This window comes from Festucalex cinctus, chromosome 17 (genome assembly GCF_051991245.1).
Source record: "Festucalex cinctus isolate MCC-2025b chromosome 17, RoL_Fcin_1.0, whole genome shotgun sequence".
Classification (NCBI taxonomy): Eukaryota; Metazoa; Chordata; class Actinopteri; order Syngnathiformes; family Syngnathidae; genus Festucalex; species Festucalex cinctus.
In genome coordinates this window covers 11,460,700-11,480,180 of record NC_135427.1, presented here as the reverse complement: position 1 = coordinate 11,480,180, position 19,481 = coordinate 11,460,700, and the positions used below count along the sequence as shown (strand labels likewise).

Here is a 19,481-nt window from a genome sequence, read left to right as displayed (position 1 = left end):
CTGTACTTTATTTTGAATACATTTACTGTACTCTTATCCAAGTTATACAATGTTGATTTTTAATTGGGTGTCATTTCTTCAGTGTTGTCCCATGCCCCTGCACGTGGGAAAGGAGAGCCGCCGTCGCAGATGCGCGAAACCCTTTGTTTCCCAATCAAGTTTTCAGAGGCTAATTGACGCGTGCAGTGACTGCCGAATGAACCTTCTGGACAAGCAGACAGTCAAAGCCGCCCTCCGCCCAGGACAAACGCTTTAATTGGTCACACAACAACAACAACGAAGACGGCGAGAACACTCGCGTGTCCCTCCGCCTGACAGTCGTCGTGTTGAGAACACTTAAGACTTGATAGCCAGAAAAGTGCTCGCGTCTCAAGCGTGAAAAACATGTCATCCTGACAATGAACGTCAAGGTTTTTGTTTGTTTGTTTTTTTTGGTCTGTGATGTGTGTGGGAGAAATTGGGGAATAATAACACGTCTGACCACAATTGACTTCTTTGTGTCTGCCAGGCTCCAAATTGCGATGACGGAGGACTCAGAGGCGGACTGTCCGAAAACAAGAATGTGTGCTGAGGGACTGATTAGTTTCTGTTTAGAGTCGATTTATTCCTTTGGGTAATATGGAAGGAGACTCTTAATTTGAGTACTTCCTGTTTTTGAAAACATATTGTGAGCTTTTGTTTTGTTTTGTTTTTTAAATCTTTTCAATATTCATTAATTCCCCCAGCTTTCATGCGTCTGACAAGTTGCGACTACGGATGTTGTTCTGCCCACAGTAAAAATGTTATAATTGATGTATATTATTTCATGCTTATGTATATATATATATATATATATATATATATATATATATATATATATGTTCATTTCCTTGTATTTTATTTTGATGACGTCATCAGTAACCGCAATGCGTTATGGGTAGGAGAAGCTGCGCTCAGTTTTTAACTTACATAGTGTATCCGGCACGTAGTGATAACAGTACAGATGTGTATGATAATCAATTAATGGCTTGGCTGTTTATTAATCACGTCTTGACACACTTTCGTCAGCTCCGACTGGTCCACTTTCATCAGCCTTAATTGCACCCTATATTTCATAAAGTTTGTCTGGCCCTTGGAGGACTGAAATGGCCCTAATAGCAAAAAAATGGCTCCACACTCTCGTTATGAGCAATATTCATAAATACACTGTGACGGAATGAGTCAAAATGGATGTAAACACGAGGGAACTCAAATTAAATCCAACTGTGTACGCGAGATAGGAAATATGTTTCCGTCACGGAATATGAATATGGATGTGCAATCCACGCGAGTCAATGAGGTCACGTGACGCCAGGAAAAACATTAGCGTGCGTCTGCTCGGTGACGGATTTTTCAACGTGCTCCGTCTTGCACTGGCATCCGAGGGCAATCAACTTGTCAGTCGGCTTCACGGGCACTCAGGTGATCCCCGCTAATGAGTAGCTACATTCCCGCAAAAAAAAAAAAAGTGGGGCTAAATTGTCTCGTAAATCAGAATCCACCGCATTACGGTGCTTACATGGATCACTGGGTGAGACGTCGTCATTACGGCCTGTTCCACAACAAAACTCAAAACATTGGCAAGGATTGTACAGCATGAAAATGTGGCTTGTTTCCCTTTTCTTTGCTCAATGCTAAAATTCAAGAAAAAAAACCAAAAACATTTATATACGGTACGAGGACAAAACTCGGCCCTTTCAACAAAATTGGTTCAGTCAATGATTTAAAAAAATAAAAAATAAAAAAAATAGAATAAGTCCATCCTAAATTGTACTCATTGTGGCAACAAGCTGTCGTTACAAAATGTTTTGTCAGTGTCCTCTTTGACATCAGCCAGTATTTCAAACAGTTAAGTGATGCCAGATGCTGAGCAATTAGGCTTGTAAAAAATACAACAACAAAAAAGGAGCTTTATGTTTATACGGTTCACCTTCAGCTGCTGCCAAACAATGCCGTAAAATAATTGGACTGCCCCTTTCACTTGGCTCAGTAGTGTTTAAAATTAGCTGATAGCATATACTGTATGATTTTAAAGCAATAACGTGGTAGTTTTTCTGGAAAATAGTCATTTTGGATAGTGCGATTGCCTGGAATGAGGAGAACGGCATTACTGTTGTCGCCTTGGCAACTACTGTATATAGGCAGTATTAAAGTCATATACTCCTTCTTTGACAATCATGCCATGTTTTTGTGGTTCAATAAAAAATAAAAAATAAAAAAAATACATGGATGAGGAGTTGTAAAAGCCTTGTATCGGGATGCAGTTCTTTCGTTGAAGCACATCAGTAGATGTGTGGTCCTCAATTGAATTGACTGTTTTTTCATTTGTGGAAGCAGCACTTAAATTGTCAGATTTTTTTTTCCATGCAAAAAAAAAACAATATTTTTTAATATATTTAGTTTCCCTTGTTATTAGAAAAAGCAAAGTTTTTCGGTAGATGTGATTTTCATTCGTGGGCGCAGCACTTCATTAGCAAAAATAAATAAATATAAATTGTCAGATTTTTTCCCGTGCTATATATACATATATATATATATATATACATATATATATATATATATATATATATATATATATATACACACATACATATACATATATACATATATATATATATATATATATATATATATATATATATATATATATATATATATACCGTTTTAAATAAAGTTTTTAGGTAGATGTGTGGTCCTCAACTAAATGGATTGTATTTTCATTTGCACTTCATTCACCAAACAGTTTTTGTCAGATTTGTTGTCCATGCAAAAAATATAATTTAATAAATTAAGTTCACCTTCGTTACACGAAAAAGCAAATGAAAAGCAAAACAAGTTTTGCTTTTTTTTTTTTGTGTGTTTTTTTTGTGTGTGTGTGTTTTTTTTTTTTTTTTTACCCTCCTTCTGGGATTTGCTGCATTTCTCCTGGTACCACACAAGCTTTGAAGCATCAAACCATAGAAACAAATACAATGTGGGGAAAAAAACGAGTGTGTCTGCAGGGCAACGAGTGAAGTTTGAGCTTGAGCATATACTGTGTGATTTTGTTTTATGGTGTATAATTATGACCCTCCAGAAAGAGAGCTGTTGATGTTTCGAACATGTTTGTTCTCAAGTATGTTGGCAACTTCCTAAAAACGACGCACGGACATCGAACGTGAAAGACGGTTTATTGGTTCACGCTGCGTCTTGCGAGGGTCAACAAACAGAGGACGCAGGATTCTTTTTTTCTGCGGTTATCATTTCCACAACAGCTGGGGACAGTGTTTACCGCAATTGTCTCCAGTGGGCGCAAATCTTTTTCCTTAATGCGCTCTGACAAACAAACAGCTTTGCCAGGCGTCCGAAATGGGACGGACACAAACTCGCGGAACTAATTCGGCTATAATTAATGCTACACTCACAAATAGCTCACGATCACTCGTTTTTTTTGGGGGGGGGGTTGTTGTGGATTCAGACTGCAGCAATGAATTGCACTCAGAGAGCCAAGAAGCATTGTTGTTCTCCTCTCCTGTTCTTTACGCTGCCCTTCACGACGCCGTAATGGGCGGCGAGCAGCGCTCAGCAATACACTAATGGCTAATGTAGTGCCTCCTCGCTGGTTGCCACAGTGATTTTATTTCTCTTGGCGGCAGGCAGGTGACACAGCGCCGGCCTTGGCTGAAGAAACACTGTTGCTCCTCTGATGTCAATTTCAGCACGGAGCTCCCTTTTATTGCTTCCAGCTATGCTTTTATCCCCTGTGACATTGAGACCGCCGCTGTACTTCCTTCAAGATTTCTTTTCTGTTTTGTATGTGATGTATTTTAAATTATTGCAAGAAAGGTCACAGGATTGTTTTTTAGACTTCAACTTACAAAAAAGAAAAAGGAAAATATAACCTCTCTCTCCTGAATGTACTGAGGATGTCTCTGTCTTTATTATTGTTATTATTTTAACTAAATAAAAAAAGGTGAGATTTAATTGCAGAGGACAAGTCATATAAAGCAGAGGAAAAACCTAATTTGTAAAACAGACAGAGGGTCAGGTCATTCATTGGTAAGACAAAAAAATAAATAATAATAATTAAATACGTTTTAAATTTTAAAATACATTTTAAAAATGTTTATTTCACTAATGTTTTATTCTATCATTTTCAATAACTAAATTAATAAATTATAACCAAAACAAAACAAACAGTCAATAAACAAATGCCAAACTGCGAAGACTTATTTTATATTTCTATCCAGGCAAAACTAATTAATTTTAAAGTACAAGACTTACGTCAGCCATCGGTTGCAGCATCTCTGATTGTTCTCCTCCTCTCGTGTCCAGCACAACGGCGGCGGAGGCAAAAGGACGACTCGCCATTTGTTGACGCTCTCTCATCAGTTGCTGGGGGGGAGAAAAAGAGCAAATGAAGCACAGAAAAATAATCATTCAATCATTTAAAAAATATACTTACAAATTTGAGGTTTCTTTTTGTATTGCCAAAAAAAATTCACTCTGTGTAAAATTAACGTGAAAGACTTTAATCATACTAGTTTATTAATTCCTGATTTTTTTTTTATGCAAATAAACAAATGCAATTTATAAAATTTCTTAATAAGTAAAATAACATAATTAATAAATTATAGTTCTAGCCCGCTGTGTTTTTATTTTATTAGCCTTTTTGACAAAAGTAAAAAATAAAAATGTGCACTTCCTGTTACGGTGATACAAAATGGCTCAAATAGAGTCCCGGAAATTCAAATTCAGTGTTTCCCAGTGGTATATGAGAGGTAGGAAATGAGGAAGTGGGACTGTGGCGACATTCCTCAACCCTTGGGGGCATGAAGCTCAAAATCAATTGCAGATATCGATGGGGAAACACTGAAACAATGTCAAAAACATAGGGGGTTTTCATGTGACCCACTTGTGCGCACAAAATATACCATCAACTTCTCAAACAAACAATTTAAAGTAATTAACTGAATAAAAATATTCCATAATCACGCTAAAATCTGTAGGTTTGACCCCGGTTTCTGTCGGGCAGAAAATAGCTTTTCTTTTCCCCATCGCCAGTCGATACTGTAAAACAACTAGAGCCACACTTTTCACCCACAACGCTGAGGTTGATCAATAGCAAAACAGGCCAACGTATTAGCTGCAAGGACACCGCTGATTGATTATTGGATTTGCAATGAGCTTCAGTGTGTTGCGTTGAGGAACAAATGAGGCTGCCGTGACAATTAGTTGCAATGACCGGCTATTTTAACAAACAGATTGCACATACGAGTAGGAATCCAGTTTGCTCAGTGATACACAAGATGAAAAAATATCTGCTAAATTTTCATTCCCATGAAGACATTTGACATGTTCTCATGTACAGCACTTAGTATACAGCAATACATGTTATTAAAGCGCTTTATAAATAAAGTTGAGTTGAGTACAAAAGTGAAACAACAATTTCAGCGTTAAAAGTTTATCAAAATGGGGTTATAGGTGAAACAAGGACATCTGCCACATGAAATTGAGATTGATTTTTACTTGCTGTTCCTCTTGTGCGTTAAAACTTTAAGCCACCACATTGTTGCACATCTCTGCTATTAAACATCTTATAGCGACATCACATCTATAAATATAAGCCGCCGGGCCCAGCCGAAGGTCAACAATGAGGAAATTTGCCCTTCTCGGAGAGATAAAGCAAGATGTAGGTGCCTGCAGGGGTATTGTAGGAATGTTTTTTTGTTGTTGTTGTTGTAATTTCCAACACCAAAGCTTCAAATCCAACAACATCCATCCTAAATGTCAGATAGCCGCAGTGTTATTTATCACGCCGCAGGGTTAATTTAAAGCGACAAAGCGCCGGGAGGGGAAGCAAAGTCAGCGAGCACTCGTGTCCGGCAACGGTGTAAAATGCGCTGGGAATACAATCAACACAATAACGGAAAAGATTCCATAAATGAATAACTTAAGTGAACGACAAAAGGCCCGAGTGAAGTCCATAAAACCAATTAACAAGTGATTTTGTCAAGAACACAAGCTGGAGCCTTTCACCGGCGCGATAAGCTTGCGCACGCGCCACATTAATATGCGGCTTGATTAATTTGGCAAGTGAGCGCATGAATTATCTGTCGGGTGAATACAGCCGTTCCCTCCTTTCGCGGGGCGCTATAAAAAGTGTCATCCCGCCCCTGAGCCTGTTCGGCACCTTAGCAGGTCACTTTGTGCTCTTCCCTGCGTGACGGTGCGCGCTCCCGCGGGCGCTGCCCTACACACAACGCCATCATACATCCATTTTGGCTGAAACTGGCAAGCTCAACGTGAAATTCTTCACACTGACGCACACTTTTGAAAAGAAGTTAGGTGATCAAGTAGGATAAAATGTCTCCACGTTCCACATTTCGATAAGACCAACGCAGACTCGGGCTGCGTGTATCTTGAGAATTCCCATTATTACCCGCTTTGTCGGGAGGTAAAAACCGAAAGGTGAAATCCTTATCGGGTGACTTTAGAGGAAATGACTCAAGTTCAAACTCAAATCCTCAAGCACGCAAGTTGAGGAATTAGGAATGTTTCTTCTGTAAGAGAAGGATAATCTGATTAAAACAACGCAAGAAGTGTTGATTGAGCTCTTGAAGGGAGCCGCATTGCCAGTAAGGTGGTCAGAAAGTCGCATCAGCGCAAGTAGAAAAGCTCATTATCCCATCAAGCAAGCGTCATTAGAACTAAGTGCATTAAAAGGAAGAATTTACATAATTGATACTTGCACGTACTTGTGACTGCACTTAACTTTTGATTCTAAACATGCATTCTTGCAAAACACTTTTAAACATCGAATACGGGCTTGTATATGAACTCTTTGACCGCCAAAAACATTTAATGACGTATTCTAAAATCCTAATGAACGCCGCCAAAAACGTTAATTTACGTTTATTACGTTTTGTTTTTTTTCTTTCTCTCAATGGGCAGCGCAACGTCTTGTGCAGCGCTGCCTTGTTGCTTAACAAAAAATTAGGGATGGGCGAGTACCGATACCAGGTATCGGTATTGGGCCGATACCAGCCTTTTTTCAAGTACTCGAGTACTCGTGACGCAGACGAGTACAAGCGACCGATGGCAGAGGGGGAAGACGTTAAGAGAGTCCTCCTTGCCTGTAACTGGCGCTAGCTTGCAGCAGTTTTTGCTGAAAACTTCACCGGTTTGGAAATACTTCAAAATTGTCAATCTTAAACTAAAAGAGCATTTTTGTGTTTTATTTTGAGCATTAAGACTATTGAAGAGTGACTGTGCTGTTGTTGTTTTTTTGTAAAAATTAAAGGAAATATATTTGTTTAAAAATATCTTTCAGTGATTTTTTTTATTTGTCAAAATGTACTACTGGTATCGGCAGTTGGTATCGGTGAGTACTGAGGGTCTGAGTATCGGTATCGGTCTGAAAAAAAAAGTGGTATCGAACAGCCCTAGTGATTACTAAAGAAAGGTCTCATGAAAGAATGGAATCCAATCTTTCATATGGTATCCACCATATTTATGTCATCATACCGCACAATATTCTGTTTGCTTTGAAAGATGAGTGAAAATGCTCCAAATCGCTGGCACCGTTGGGGTTTTTTGGATAACGTTTGGCAGCCAAAGAGTTAAGGTACAAAAAGTAGCATGCCTTTTCCTTTGAGGTAATGAAAATATAATAAATAAACTACTATAGCCTTTTTCTTCCAATATCCTGGCCCATTTGTCCGTTTAAAAAACAAATGCGGCACTTGAGCCCAAACATTTCCCCGCCCGAGTTAGACACTAACACAAAGTGCAAGCATGTTGTGTAAAACATCTTTGAACGTATGCGTCCGTCTCGCGGTGTGAAATGTCAGCGCCTCGCCCCTTCCACGCTGGTGGCGTCAACGAGGTCAGCGCCTGCGTCCTGCGGTGTGACATTTACAGCTGTTGTCTCGTCGTACCTTTTGTTCCTACTCGTGATCCAACACCGATTACATGACCTCAATGCAAATTGCAGGCATATATTTGTGTTGTACTGGATAGGTTTACATATTAATATCATCAGAACTTTATGATCTGCTCAATGCAGTAATAAAAGTTTTGATTCATCTCATTGTTTATTTTGATGTGGGAGCTGAAGGGCAGCGACAAAATTGATCAAACAAACACCAACAGAGGTCCAAAAAAATGAAGTGAGCAGCATTTTAATGAAGGCAGACCATCTGCACGCATTAATTATTTTGCTGACTTTAATTCTTCAGACTGGCATGATTCTCAGTCAGCATGGCAATTATGATTGTTTGTATCCATATATCAATTAGTGGCAGGCAGACACCAAATCCAGTTCCTGATTCTCAATGTCAGACCAAAACATGACCAAAATAATTTGTAATCTTTGAATTTGGAAGACACTTACTTCTCGCCGCCGTGATGCCCAGCAAGTCTGCTTGATCTTCCACACCACAGCTGCCACCAGGAGAAGCGACAGAAAACAACTACAAGGAGATGGAAACCACATAGGCAGGGATCAGATTTTGGTTTAAGGTGTTGTGAAGATTTACAATGTTTTTCTTCCCTCATACTGATTATAGCACAATTGCTGAATCGGCAAGCTCATCTCAGATGTTCCCCGCTACGTCTATGACGTTCATAAAAACAGGACTGTCACGGGGTAATTGTCCGGTCTCTAAATCATGTGTCTACATTAATTTCCAAGTTAGAAGGGAACATAAGCCTGCTCCTGATGTTCAGGGACAAAGATAATCACGCCGTGATGTGAACTACATCCTGTAATTCGAGCAACAAGCCCTCGTCTTCGGGGGCCAGCAGAAGTCATCTCCTTTCAGCGGGGACACATTACCAGCTCGGACCTGATGAACCCACGAGGTGTTTGTTTGATATTGAAACCCGAGCGGGCCATCGGTTAGATATACGGCCGAGATGGGCGTAGCCGCGAGAACCGGTGACGGCGGCGTCGAGAAACGTGATCGCACTGGCAAGGACGAGAAGCAACGGGGGCAAAGAGAAAAGGTGAAATCCGCTGTAAGCAACGAGAAACATCAAACGGCGTGCGATCACACTTCACAGCGTGGGAAACGCTTTCCTTCTCTTAAAAACGGGGCCGCCGATTGCCTTTGCGCCAGTTTGAAGATAAGCGGCGATGATATTCAAGTGGGCCGAGAGATAGAAAACAGACACTTGTTGGTAAAAAAAAAAATGTAAAAAAATGCACAAATCATCTGAGTGCAAAAAAAACTATTTTACTGCAGCTCAACCACTGTTAACAATTGTATTGATGACCATGTTTACTGCAAACTAGACGAAGCAATTTCTGAAGAAATTGCGTGTGAATGCTGAATGAAATATATTGAATCAGCTGAACAGAGTTTGAATTTCGAATGGAAGTAAATTTTGGAATGTCTCATTTCGAAATGAATAGGGATATTTGGGGTGAAAATGTTGAATTGTGGGAAAACTAATAATAAATAATAGCTCGTGAATGGCGAATTTTTGGAACATGTTGAAGTTGGAATGGCTCGAAACGGTTGAGAAATGTAGAAGTAGTTGAAGGACAAAAGAGGGTGGAATAAAAAGCTAGAATTCCAGCATTCGCACAACAATTCTTTCTTTTACTGCACCTCAACCACTCCTGCTAACAAATGTATTGGAAAGCAACATCAACAACTTCAGGCCAGAATTATTATTTTTTTTATCTATAACTACTTTCCATTTTTGCCTTTCTATTTGTCACTTAGTTGTTTTAAAACAAAAAAAACCCACAATGATTTGCTTGAATTTTGTTAAATAGCCACGAAGATTTAAGAAGGGGAACAATCAAATGGATTCTCAAATAGGAAACACATCGGGGAGTCGAAGAGGCTTGTTGTGAAAAGGTGTAAACAATATTTGAAACAACTGAGCACGAGGAGACAACATGGTCATTCCCTCGCCTTGTGTGTCGTAGCAGCGAGGTGGGAACCCCGCGGGGCGATTTGATGTTGTTGACATCAGGCTGATTAGGTTTCTCTCTGAAATTCACACCCAGGTTCAACCAAGTGCGTCAAGGCGACATAAAAATTTGGCGATGATCAAACTTCTGGTTCCAGCCAAGCAGCGTGTTCAATTTTGCCTCAATCATAATAAGACGTGATTAATCAAGCATTAATTCCAAACAAATCCAATTTTAATTTTAATTGCATTGTTTCCACTGTTCCTCAATTTAAGCCTTTGGTACCAATTGCAAATAAACTCAAGTGCATGTTTTAATTATGTCAATTGCCAAATTGGATTAAACAAATCTATCTTTCTGCAAGTTTTCTTTGCAAGAATCCTTGAATTCAACTGTAATTTGAGCTGACGGATGCGGGCGATAACTGCGGGCGATAACACTTTAGCCGGATGGTTTTTGTGGACGGGGCAGTGATGGGCAGGTGCCTCGGGCAATGGCGGCTTTCGATTGGCAACCCTGACAGCTACACACATAATATGCTCGTCCGTCAGCCAAGGAAATTAGCAGCTTACACCGAAATAAGACACTGGCTCAGATCGGTCATGAGCTTCAATACAGTCCGGAAAAAAACGCTTTTCCAATTTGCTTCCTTGGTTTAGCCACAAATGAGTCCTGATTTACGACAGTTTTACAGCATTAAGACCTAATTAAATGATTACTGTCAGTTTGTTTCAGTTTACTGCTGGGTGAGACAAGAAGGCCGTGAGGCGCCTTCAGTTGACTGGCTGTAGCAAAATCAATGAGATTAACTAAACAAATAAAGATGAGCACGGCTTCTTGGAAAATAAACACAGAGACATTCATACATCAATTTTAGAGTGTCATCGACATATTACTCACCTGAAAAAGGTCACAAAGAACTGCACAAGGTCCATGATGCTGTTGTGTTGGGAAAAGGCAATCTAGTGGGAGGGGAATCATGACACAAATGTCATTTTATTTTTAGCTCATCGAACATTCTGATTATTATTTTATCTGTGTTATTATGGATTTTGAGGCTTAACTCATATTCTGTGCAATATGTGGGGCTGCATAAAACACATTGTCCCTCAGTGCTGCTGTTTTGGTTAGCAACAGAATTCAAAAGAAGATTTTACTGTTTAACTTCCACGTGTGAAGGATGTCTTCTGTTGGCGTTAACTCATAACAGTTATGAAGCATTTCTGTGGTTCAGGAATAAATCAGCCTAGAGCATATTCCCGCTTTGGCGAAACACAGGTCGCAGCAAGGGTAGCTGTGTGACAGGCCACATCACAGTGACACGTCATTATCTACTGTAGACGCTTGGGAGGCATCCTGCCCCGAAAGCATTTAGACGCAGACACACAATGTCAACAGCAGCCCGATGCCTTCGGGGGCAACACGTGCGGCTGTGCAACCGAGCGCGACTTGCGTTAAGAGATTGATTTGTTGTCGCACGTTTGTCGCTTTGCATGCGGATGAGGAGCAAATATAAACGTTTGTTTTGGTACAGATTGTTGGTTTCAATCTATTAATACAGCAAGCATGTGAAGGACATCTCTCCTGGGAGGGGGAAAGCAGCATGAGAAAAATGAACTTCAAAACCTTCATAAAAGTCTGCCGCCTTTCATCTTTTCATCTGTTAAAAAAAAAAAAATGGAGTCACTGTTGTGAGACAAGATACGCGGTGACATGGCTAACACGACTTACAACAGCGCACTCTGCCATGTTGTTGACTTTCTAATAAGTGGGAAGGAGTAGATATACTCCGCTGGATTTTCACATAATGTGGGGGTCAAAGTAATATGTTTGGGGTTAATTCACTTTCAAGACATCTAAGGCAGATCAATGGAATCGTTTGAGAAAGATCGAAAACTTTCGGCGTTTCTTTAAATTGCGCGCTCTCGTAACAATTCCACTGAAAGCTTAAAGTGGCTCTGGAAAATACCTTCTGTGTTTTCTCCACTTTTTTAAAGCAATTAGTAGGTTTGGCCCTTTGGAAAGCTTGAAATTGGATTTCATTTCTGCCGCAACCTCATACAGGCATGCAAGAAAACGAGAGACCTTATCCGACTCTCCAAGCGGCTTTAACAGCTCGAGCCGGTCCATAAATAAGCTATTGTTTGCCAGGGAATTTAATAGAAAACTATTATTGGAACACCTCTACAGATGAGGTGACCCTAAACATACTACCCCACTACGGTCCACCAATCTACCATGTGAAAGAGAGGGCCGCTACAAATCCGAAAATCAATACAAGAGAAGGCAAAATGATTTGCAAAAACAAACGGTACGTTGTTTTACAACTTTGTTTGTCCCCAATTTAAAATCACCCGTCAAACATTGCCAATAGAATGACCCGATAAAATGGATCAGCACCAGTCTGTATTCAATCGACTTTTAAATAATGGACTCCAAATCAACCTGAGCGATACAGGATTAAACAAACGGTGTTCCAAACGCAAGCGCAGCATAAACGTCTTATCTGGCGAAATTGGATTGCTCCAAGGTCCACCACGAAAAAAAAAAAAAAAAAAAAAAAAAACCTTACCTGAATCTTGATGGGCCATGAGAAGTTACTGACGTAGACATAAAAGGTGATGTTGGGGTTGCTCCTGAAGGTAAACTTCTCACAGGAGAAGCTGTCTCTGTATTCCTTGATGTTGGTCTTGGACACGATGGGCACCTCCTCGCCGGAGATGGTGCCAGCTGTTGGCCCAAAGAATGCAGAGTTACACATTTTGGAGCAAACATTGTCATAGGGAAAAACTGAACGCAATTTAACTCTTTGACTGCCAAAAACGTTTAATCACGGTTAATAAAAATCACGATGTATACCGCCATAAACGTTACATGATGTCAACTAGGTTTTTGTTTTGTTTTGTTTTGTTTTTTTAAGCAATGGGCAGTGCAAAATCTAAGTGCAGCGCTGCCTGGTCAATGGGTTGTAGAATCGAAAACACTCACTATGGCCACCAGATGGCAGCATTGTATCTCTTCAATGGGCTGCCAAGTTACAATGAAACATGACGAAATCTGATGAAATAGAATGTTTTAAAGGATAGCATGAATGATAATGTTTTGATAACGTGTGGCAGTAAAAGAGTTTTAAAATCATACATTCAATCCATTTCAATCTGAAATGAACTAAAGTTTGAATGCATTTGTTAGTCTTTATGTCGAAAAGTCTATCTACTATGGCTTGCAGGTGTTGCCATTTAGTTAATACAGGCAAGCTTGTATGAAAATGTGCTAATGTCCGTATCCATCATGACAACATGAACACAAATCAATTTCCAAGCGTGAGCTCTGGCAAAATAGTCCCGCTTTACATATATTTAAATCTTTCCAGTCATTTCAGATTCACGCTCGTGTCAATGGCCTCAAGTCATTGACATTCCAACCCACCGCCGGGAAACAAAAGAACAGAAAATGACAGCTTGAGTGTGGCGACGTGAGCGCGTTTATCTTAATTGAAATCGCCCCCCTGCGCCTTCGCCACCACAACCGCCACCTCCACCCAAAGGCGCTTAAGGCTCTTGTCAATTGTGAAGAGGCTCCAACGTGACTTCAGAGACAAAATATCTTTCGTGGGATGGGGATGGGGGGGGCTAACTTCAAATAATAATGACAGCGCAACGAAAAAGGTTACAGAGCAGCATCATCGCCGGTTGACGTGTTTTTTGTTTTTGTTTTTTTGTTTTTTCGCAGTGGGGGAAAATGTCAGGTGTTATGTGGACAGAGAAGGTGGCGACGGGCTTGGGTGGAGGAGGAAGGAAGGACAAGGAGATAAACACGCCACAACTGGATGGCTGCAGTGTCCTTGGGTGTCTTTACACCGGCGACCTGCAATAACTGCTACACATCAAAATCAAATGCAAGGTGAGTTACTTACTCACCAATTTTTCTGTCGAACAGAAATATTCACTGAAAGACGCACCTTTTTTTTGTTTTGTTTTTTTTTTGCTCTTTTTGTAACAACGTAAGACATGTTGCTAGCAGAAGTTGCCAAGATAAAGTATGCATTTAAAAAAAAGCCAAACATAACATGGCCTCTAGGAAAGTAGTGCCGTAAAATCCTGTGAATAAGATCATTTTATTCCATAAAAAAAATATTATACCACCATATTATAGAAATTCCTAAAAAATAATTTGAAAAAAAATTACATTTTATAGACGTACCTAGATATTAACAAAAAAAAAGTTACAAATTTATGTAATATTAAGTACCTTATTTCAAATCATTGTGACACTTTTATTTTGAAGGTATTCCCGCCAGCGTGTCACTGCGTAGCTGCTGACTTGACGAGTCATTGACTGGCTGTGGTTGCGGCGTCTTGCAAAAATGTTGACACCGACAGCATTCAGCACCAGCTCTAGCGTTAGCATCTCCAGTGCTGGCGGTTAGTTGCTAGCTAGCAGCAAGAACCGTCAGATTACTTTTCAAAAGCAGTATAATAGACAAAATGAATGACTCTACACACTTCACTTTTATTAGCACCCTACAGGGTGCTTATTACACTAATTGGTATTTTTATAAATGTCAGTATTTTTATCTCTATCAAGATATGGCATGTAAATAAAGCTGCCGAGCCTTGCCTTGCCTTCTCTCACTAGCTGCTGACCGGAAATGTTTTACATTACATGTAAACCGCGGTTAATTTCATTTTATACTTGCGTGGCCGTTAACATTAAAAAAGGGACGCATCAGTGCCACTGACGACATTTACTACCCCTCCTTGATGGTCATTAAAGTTAAGAGAGTGTTTTATTGGTTCAAAGGTGTTAAATATTGAACTGGCTAAGTCGCAACTAATACTGTTAATATTTTCATTTAAATACTGCTTGATGGTGAAAGAATATAAAGAATTTGAATATGAAATTGTTTTCCACCAGACTATTACACTGTACAGTACTTCATAATTTAGATTACCTGTTGATCCAACAGACCAGGTGATATTGAGGTTGAAGTTGTTGGAGGCATTGATCGACATGTCCAAGTTCTTGTTGGCCTTCGGATGAGAAACAAAGAACAGGAGAAATCAGGCAAAACGCCACCCGAAACACAAGCTTGGGTACTGTACGCTTATGAAACTGCGTCATGTCTCATCGAGCCTCGAATACATTTGGAGCCGTTCTCCCGGAAAACAGTGACCGAGTCATCAAGTCGTCATCGACGGCGCTTAAATGGGGCGATAATTGACTTGTGATTGCTGCACTCATGTCAGCCAGCCTCGAGTGGAAACTGGGCAAGGCGAAATCACATCAAGAGTTGACAATTACGACTGAGTCACTTTCTATCAAACGCGTGGGGAACAGTAAGTCTTGTGAATGACTCGCTTTGCATCACCTGTTCAGGTGAGGCCATGAAGTTGATGGCCGTGTAGTGGTTATCATCTTCTTGGATGAGACTAAAGGTGAACTGGTAGTCGATCAGCAGATTATCTGTTGGGAAAATGAAGCACATACGTTATTAAAACCTCAGCAAAGCTTTAACTCGATGAGAAGATGATACACTGGGAATAGAAAGCGTTATTTATTGGGAAATGCAGACTGCAAATATCAAAACAAAGGTCCGAGCAGGAGTCTGACTGATGGAGCGGAAGTGAAATCAAAAAGATGATTGTAATCAAATCCATTTAGTCGTAATCAAGGGTGTCCAATTTTCTCATCAGGCTGAGTGCAAAAAATGCAACTTGTACAGCAGGATCCAAAACTCCAAAAAAATAAGGAACAGACGAATTTAATAATCATTTGCGACACATTGCTGACATTTCTACTTTTGTTCTACGCGGTTACTGACAAAGACTGATTACATGCGCAGCCGACACTTTAATACATTTAGTCAAAATCAAATGTTGGTTTTGTCCATTAAGGTCCCAGAAAAAAATAGTCGTCTTCTTTTTTGCAATCATCTATATGTAAGTCATGATTGGGATTGGTTAACTGCATTAAATTACATTGAAGTTCTTTTTCCATTTATTTTTAACCTCTGGTGTTTTTTATGATCATGACATTTTCAGTCCAATTTACACCAGCCCGCAGTTAAGCGTGTTCACAACATGGCATGTGACTGTGCATTTTTAGATTTAAGAGTGAAAAAAAAAAAAATAAAAAAATAAAAAAAAATTAAAAAAAAAAAGCTAAACAGGACGACAGCTTGCGTTTGGGTATCATGAAATGCGTTTTCAGTACGAAACCGAGAGCTCAAGAGCAAGTGTCGGTGATGCGGAGAGGTTAAAACAAGCTCAGGGCCTGAACTTCCTGTCTTCTCATTGAGCTTGGCGTCACGCGATGGCATTTCAAACGGGGACAAAAGCTTGGCCGACGCTCTGTTGTCTGGAGTGGAGTGTGACATAGGGAGGGAGAAAAATAAATATATGATGCACTGTGAAGGGCAAGTGGCTCAAGCACTAAACATATAAGGCAAGATCAGCGACTTCATACATTCAAATGTGCAGCTAACGGGGTGCAAAGCAGATTCCTCGCAGAAAATCAGATTTTTTGGTGGACCACACTTGTGTTCTCTGAGTCCCACTCCGCCTCACTCTCTTATGGTGTTCCACAAGGTACAATTTTAGGGCCCCTTCTGTTTTCATTATATCTGCTTTAGATTAATTCTTTTGCTTTGAATTCTTTAAACTAATTGAGCTATTTTCAGCAGTGAATAGTTAATATTTTGTCCTGAATTAATTTGATAACTTCATTATTGCTGACCAGACCCAGAAAACGGTTGAGCCGTGATTGGTCGTTACCTATTTCCTCAGCACAGGTGATGTCGTATTCAGTCAACAGCAAGTGGAAAAATTAGTTTTTAAAGATGTTAATTGTACATGAAAAATAATGAAGTTATCAAATTAATTCGGGACAAAATATCTTATACATTAAATTAAATAAAATATTTTTTACTGCTGAAACTGTCTCCATGTGTCAAGTATCCCTTTTAACTGAAGCAACCCCCTTCGCTCCCAGCTGTTTTACTGGATTTTAACTGATTTTGCAAGGTCCACAGAATATTCTGTACTATTGCCATAAAAACACGGAAACTAAGAAAAAGAAAGATTAGAGTCTCTTCTTTCATCAAGAAAGTATATTTGTATATGTTTCCGTTTTACAGCAATTATCAGAATATAACTAAGTTTCATCATTATTCACAAACCCATTGGAAACACTGGCAAAAAGAGCTTGTTGCAACATGGCCCTGGCTGATCTCTTATACTCTTCTGCCACCTGCGGGCCGTTTTTTGTAATAACTACCATCGCTTTAAGAGACCTCTTCATGTCAGAAGCTTTATCAAAGCCTTCTGTATGCTCCAGCATAAAAAATAAAACAAAAAAAACGTATATATACGTTTTTGAGAGTTAAGGACAAACTTAAAAAACTTATTTATATGTTTTTGGGTTTGAATGAATTAAACACCCCAATTTTACATATGTGCTTTCACTGTTCCAAGTCATCCTCTGAGGGCATAACAGCAACGCGGCCCATGATGACACCTCTGCTCTCAACGAACGACGAAGTAGGTGGGTGACGGGAGTGCGCGCACAGCCCCGTGGAGACGTTCTCCTCCTCCGTCCCCCTTGATTAGCTCAGATCGCTCACTCCTCGTGATGCGCTTGACATTTTCACGACAAGTCATTCTGTCAGCGAACAAGCGCGGCGGGTGGCAAAGCGCTAAGACGGCCCATCTGCCGCCGAGCGGGAGGCTCGGAGGCAAAAAAAAAAAAAAAAAGGGGCTGGCAAGGGCCGAAGACGGAGCGGCCAGGAATAATCAAGGACTGGATATAGTGCGTGTGGAAAGTTACTCACAATAACAGGTTCCCCTGAGTGGATTGCCAAGGTAACGGTTTTCTGAGTCACACCTGCAGAGAGAACAGAGAGTCAGATGAGTGCACAACACGCAAGCCTCTGCCGCATCATTCCGGAATTTGACGCAGTTAATTGGCTCGTCAAAATATCAACACGGTGACATGAAAACTTAACGTATGGCCTGATCACAGAGGGAGCTTCAAACATCAACGCGCAGTTAAATCCGATTAAACCCATTAAACCCTTGCAGTGGAAAACTTATGTAAATCGTAAATATAATCCTCCAATGTCAAAGCCATGTGCCAATGCAGGTGAATTGCTCATATTAAAACGCACAATATGTAAATTATCATATTTTGGAAATGCACCACAAGTGAGCAAGCCGCCAAAGGCTACGTGAAACTTGTTTAATGATTGGGATGTTTGGATTTGATAATCGGAACCTGGGGGGCAAACATCTTTGCAGGGCTCCAAGCAAACTGGCTTTCATCTGCCATTTTGGTCGCCTCAAAAATAAGCGAAGCGGCAGGGGAGATCTCGCAAGATGGGTGGGAGTATGCATCCAAACAAAGGCTAAAATATACAAATATACACAAGTTGGGTTTTACATAAATGCAATTGATGATTCATTCTTTATTAGGCAGAATGGATTGGTTCCACCAAAAACTGTTTTTTGACCAGAAAGCAGAGAAAATTAGCTTTTTTGTTAAAGTGCATTTGATATCCTCCAGTTTTTGATTTGTTTGTGTGCATGGACAATATCTTGCCCTACACTGCCACCTATTGGAGTTTCTGCGTTTGCTGAAATGCGCATACGTCAACGTCGTCTTCTTCTGTTTTGTAATGTCGTATTTCCGGTTTTGCTTCTTTTCGGATCGTGTGCTCGTATGTCGACAGAGAAACGCTCCAAATTGAGACGTGTATACTAAGCTAAGACCAGCTAGCTGATGGTGGAACTTTTAACTAGCGCCCTTGGAAAGCGGAATGAGGTATGGAAATAAGAAAGTCTGTTGTCATCAAAATAACATGTTTATAAATGAATGTCTTTCTTTTGTCTATGAGTAAAACTCCATGTTATTAGAATGGAAGAAACATTTTCTCTGTCTGGGTTTGGCAGACTATCTTCATTTTTTGTCTTTATTCGTACTTGTATTAGGTAAATGATTATGTAAACATGATTAATGTATAACTTATTTGTGAGACTATAATGCAAATATTGTACTTTTTATGCTTATTCTCTCATTTTCACGGTGCAGACAAATAAAAAAAATAAAAAATAAAAAAAAAAGACTAAAGATTATCGACACCCATTGGAAACTCTGCGTCTTTGATAATCCCAGGGGCTGCTTCAGTCGACAATTTTTTTGTATTTGGAACACTTCAATTTATAAAATAACAAAGAAGACTTAGAAATGTTTTTTGATGGCAAAATAGAAATTTATTTACAATTCTACACCAATTAAACGTACCACCTTGGGTTTGGAGTTGGACGTCTTTTATATATATCAATACAGTGTGACTCTGGAATAAAGTAATTCAGTATCCATCACTTCATTAATGGGGCGAAAAAAAAACATTCTAAACTGAAAAGAAACTGAAAGACGAAAGTCAAGGACATTGGCCAAACATCATTCCCCAGCAAATAAATTGGCCTCGTTGAAATAAAAATATCTATAAATGCACTTCTGCTGCATTCAGTTTATCTCAAACCAGGCTTTAAATTCA

The 19,481-nt window shown here is 39.7% G+C and overlaps 1 protein-coding gene across 1 annotated transcript in view; it reads right to left on the bottom strand.

Moving 5' to 3' along the window:
• atrnl1b (attractin-like 1b) overlaps window positions 1-19,481 on the bottom strand; it is a 51,622-nt gene that overhangs the window by 2,798 nt on the left and 29,343 nt on the right. The window contains exons 21-27 of the mRNA XM_077502823.1: window positions 17,757-17,809; window positions 15,297-15,391; window positions 14,880-14,958; window positions 12,498-12,655; window positions 10,826-10,887; window positions 8,393-8,471; window positions 4,282-4,392 (exon numbers count right to left, since the gene is read on the bottom strand). Coding sequence (XP_077358949.1) covers window positions 4,282-4,392; window positions 8,393-8,471; window positions 10,826-10,887; window positions 12,498-12,655; window positions 14,880-14,958; window positions 15,297-15,391; window positions 17,757-17,809 — 637 coding nt within the window. The remainder of the gene's footprint in view (window positions 1-4,281; window positions 4,393-8,392; window positions 8,472-10,825; window positions 10,888-12,497; window positions 12,656-14,879; window positions 14,959-15,296; window positions 15,392-17,756; window positions 17,810-19,481) is intronic.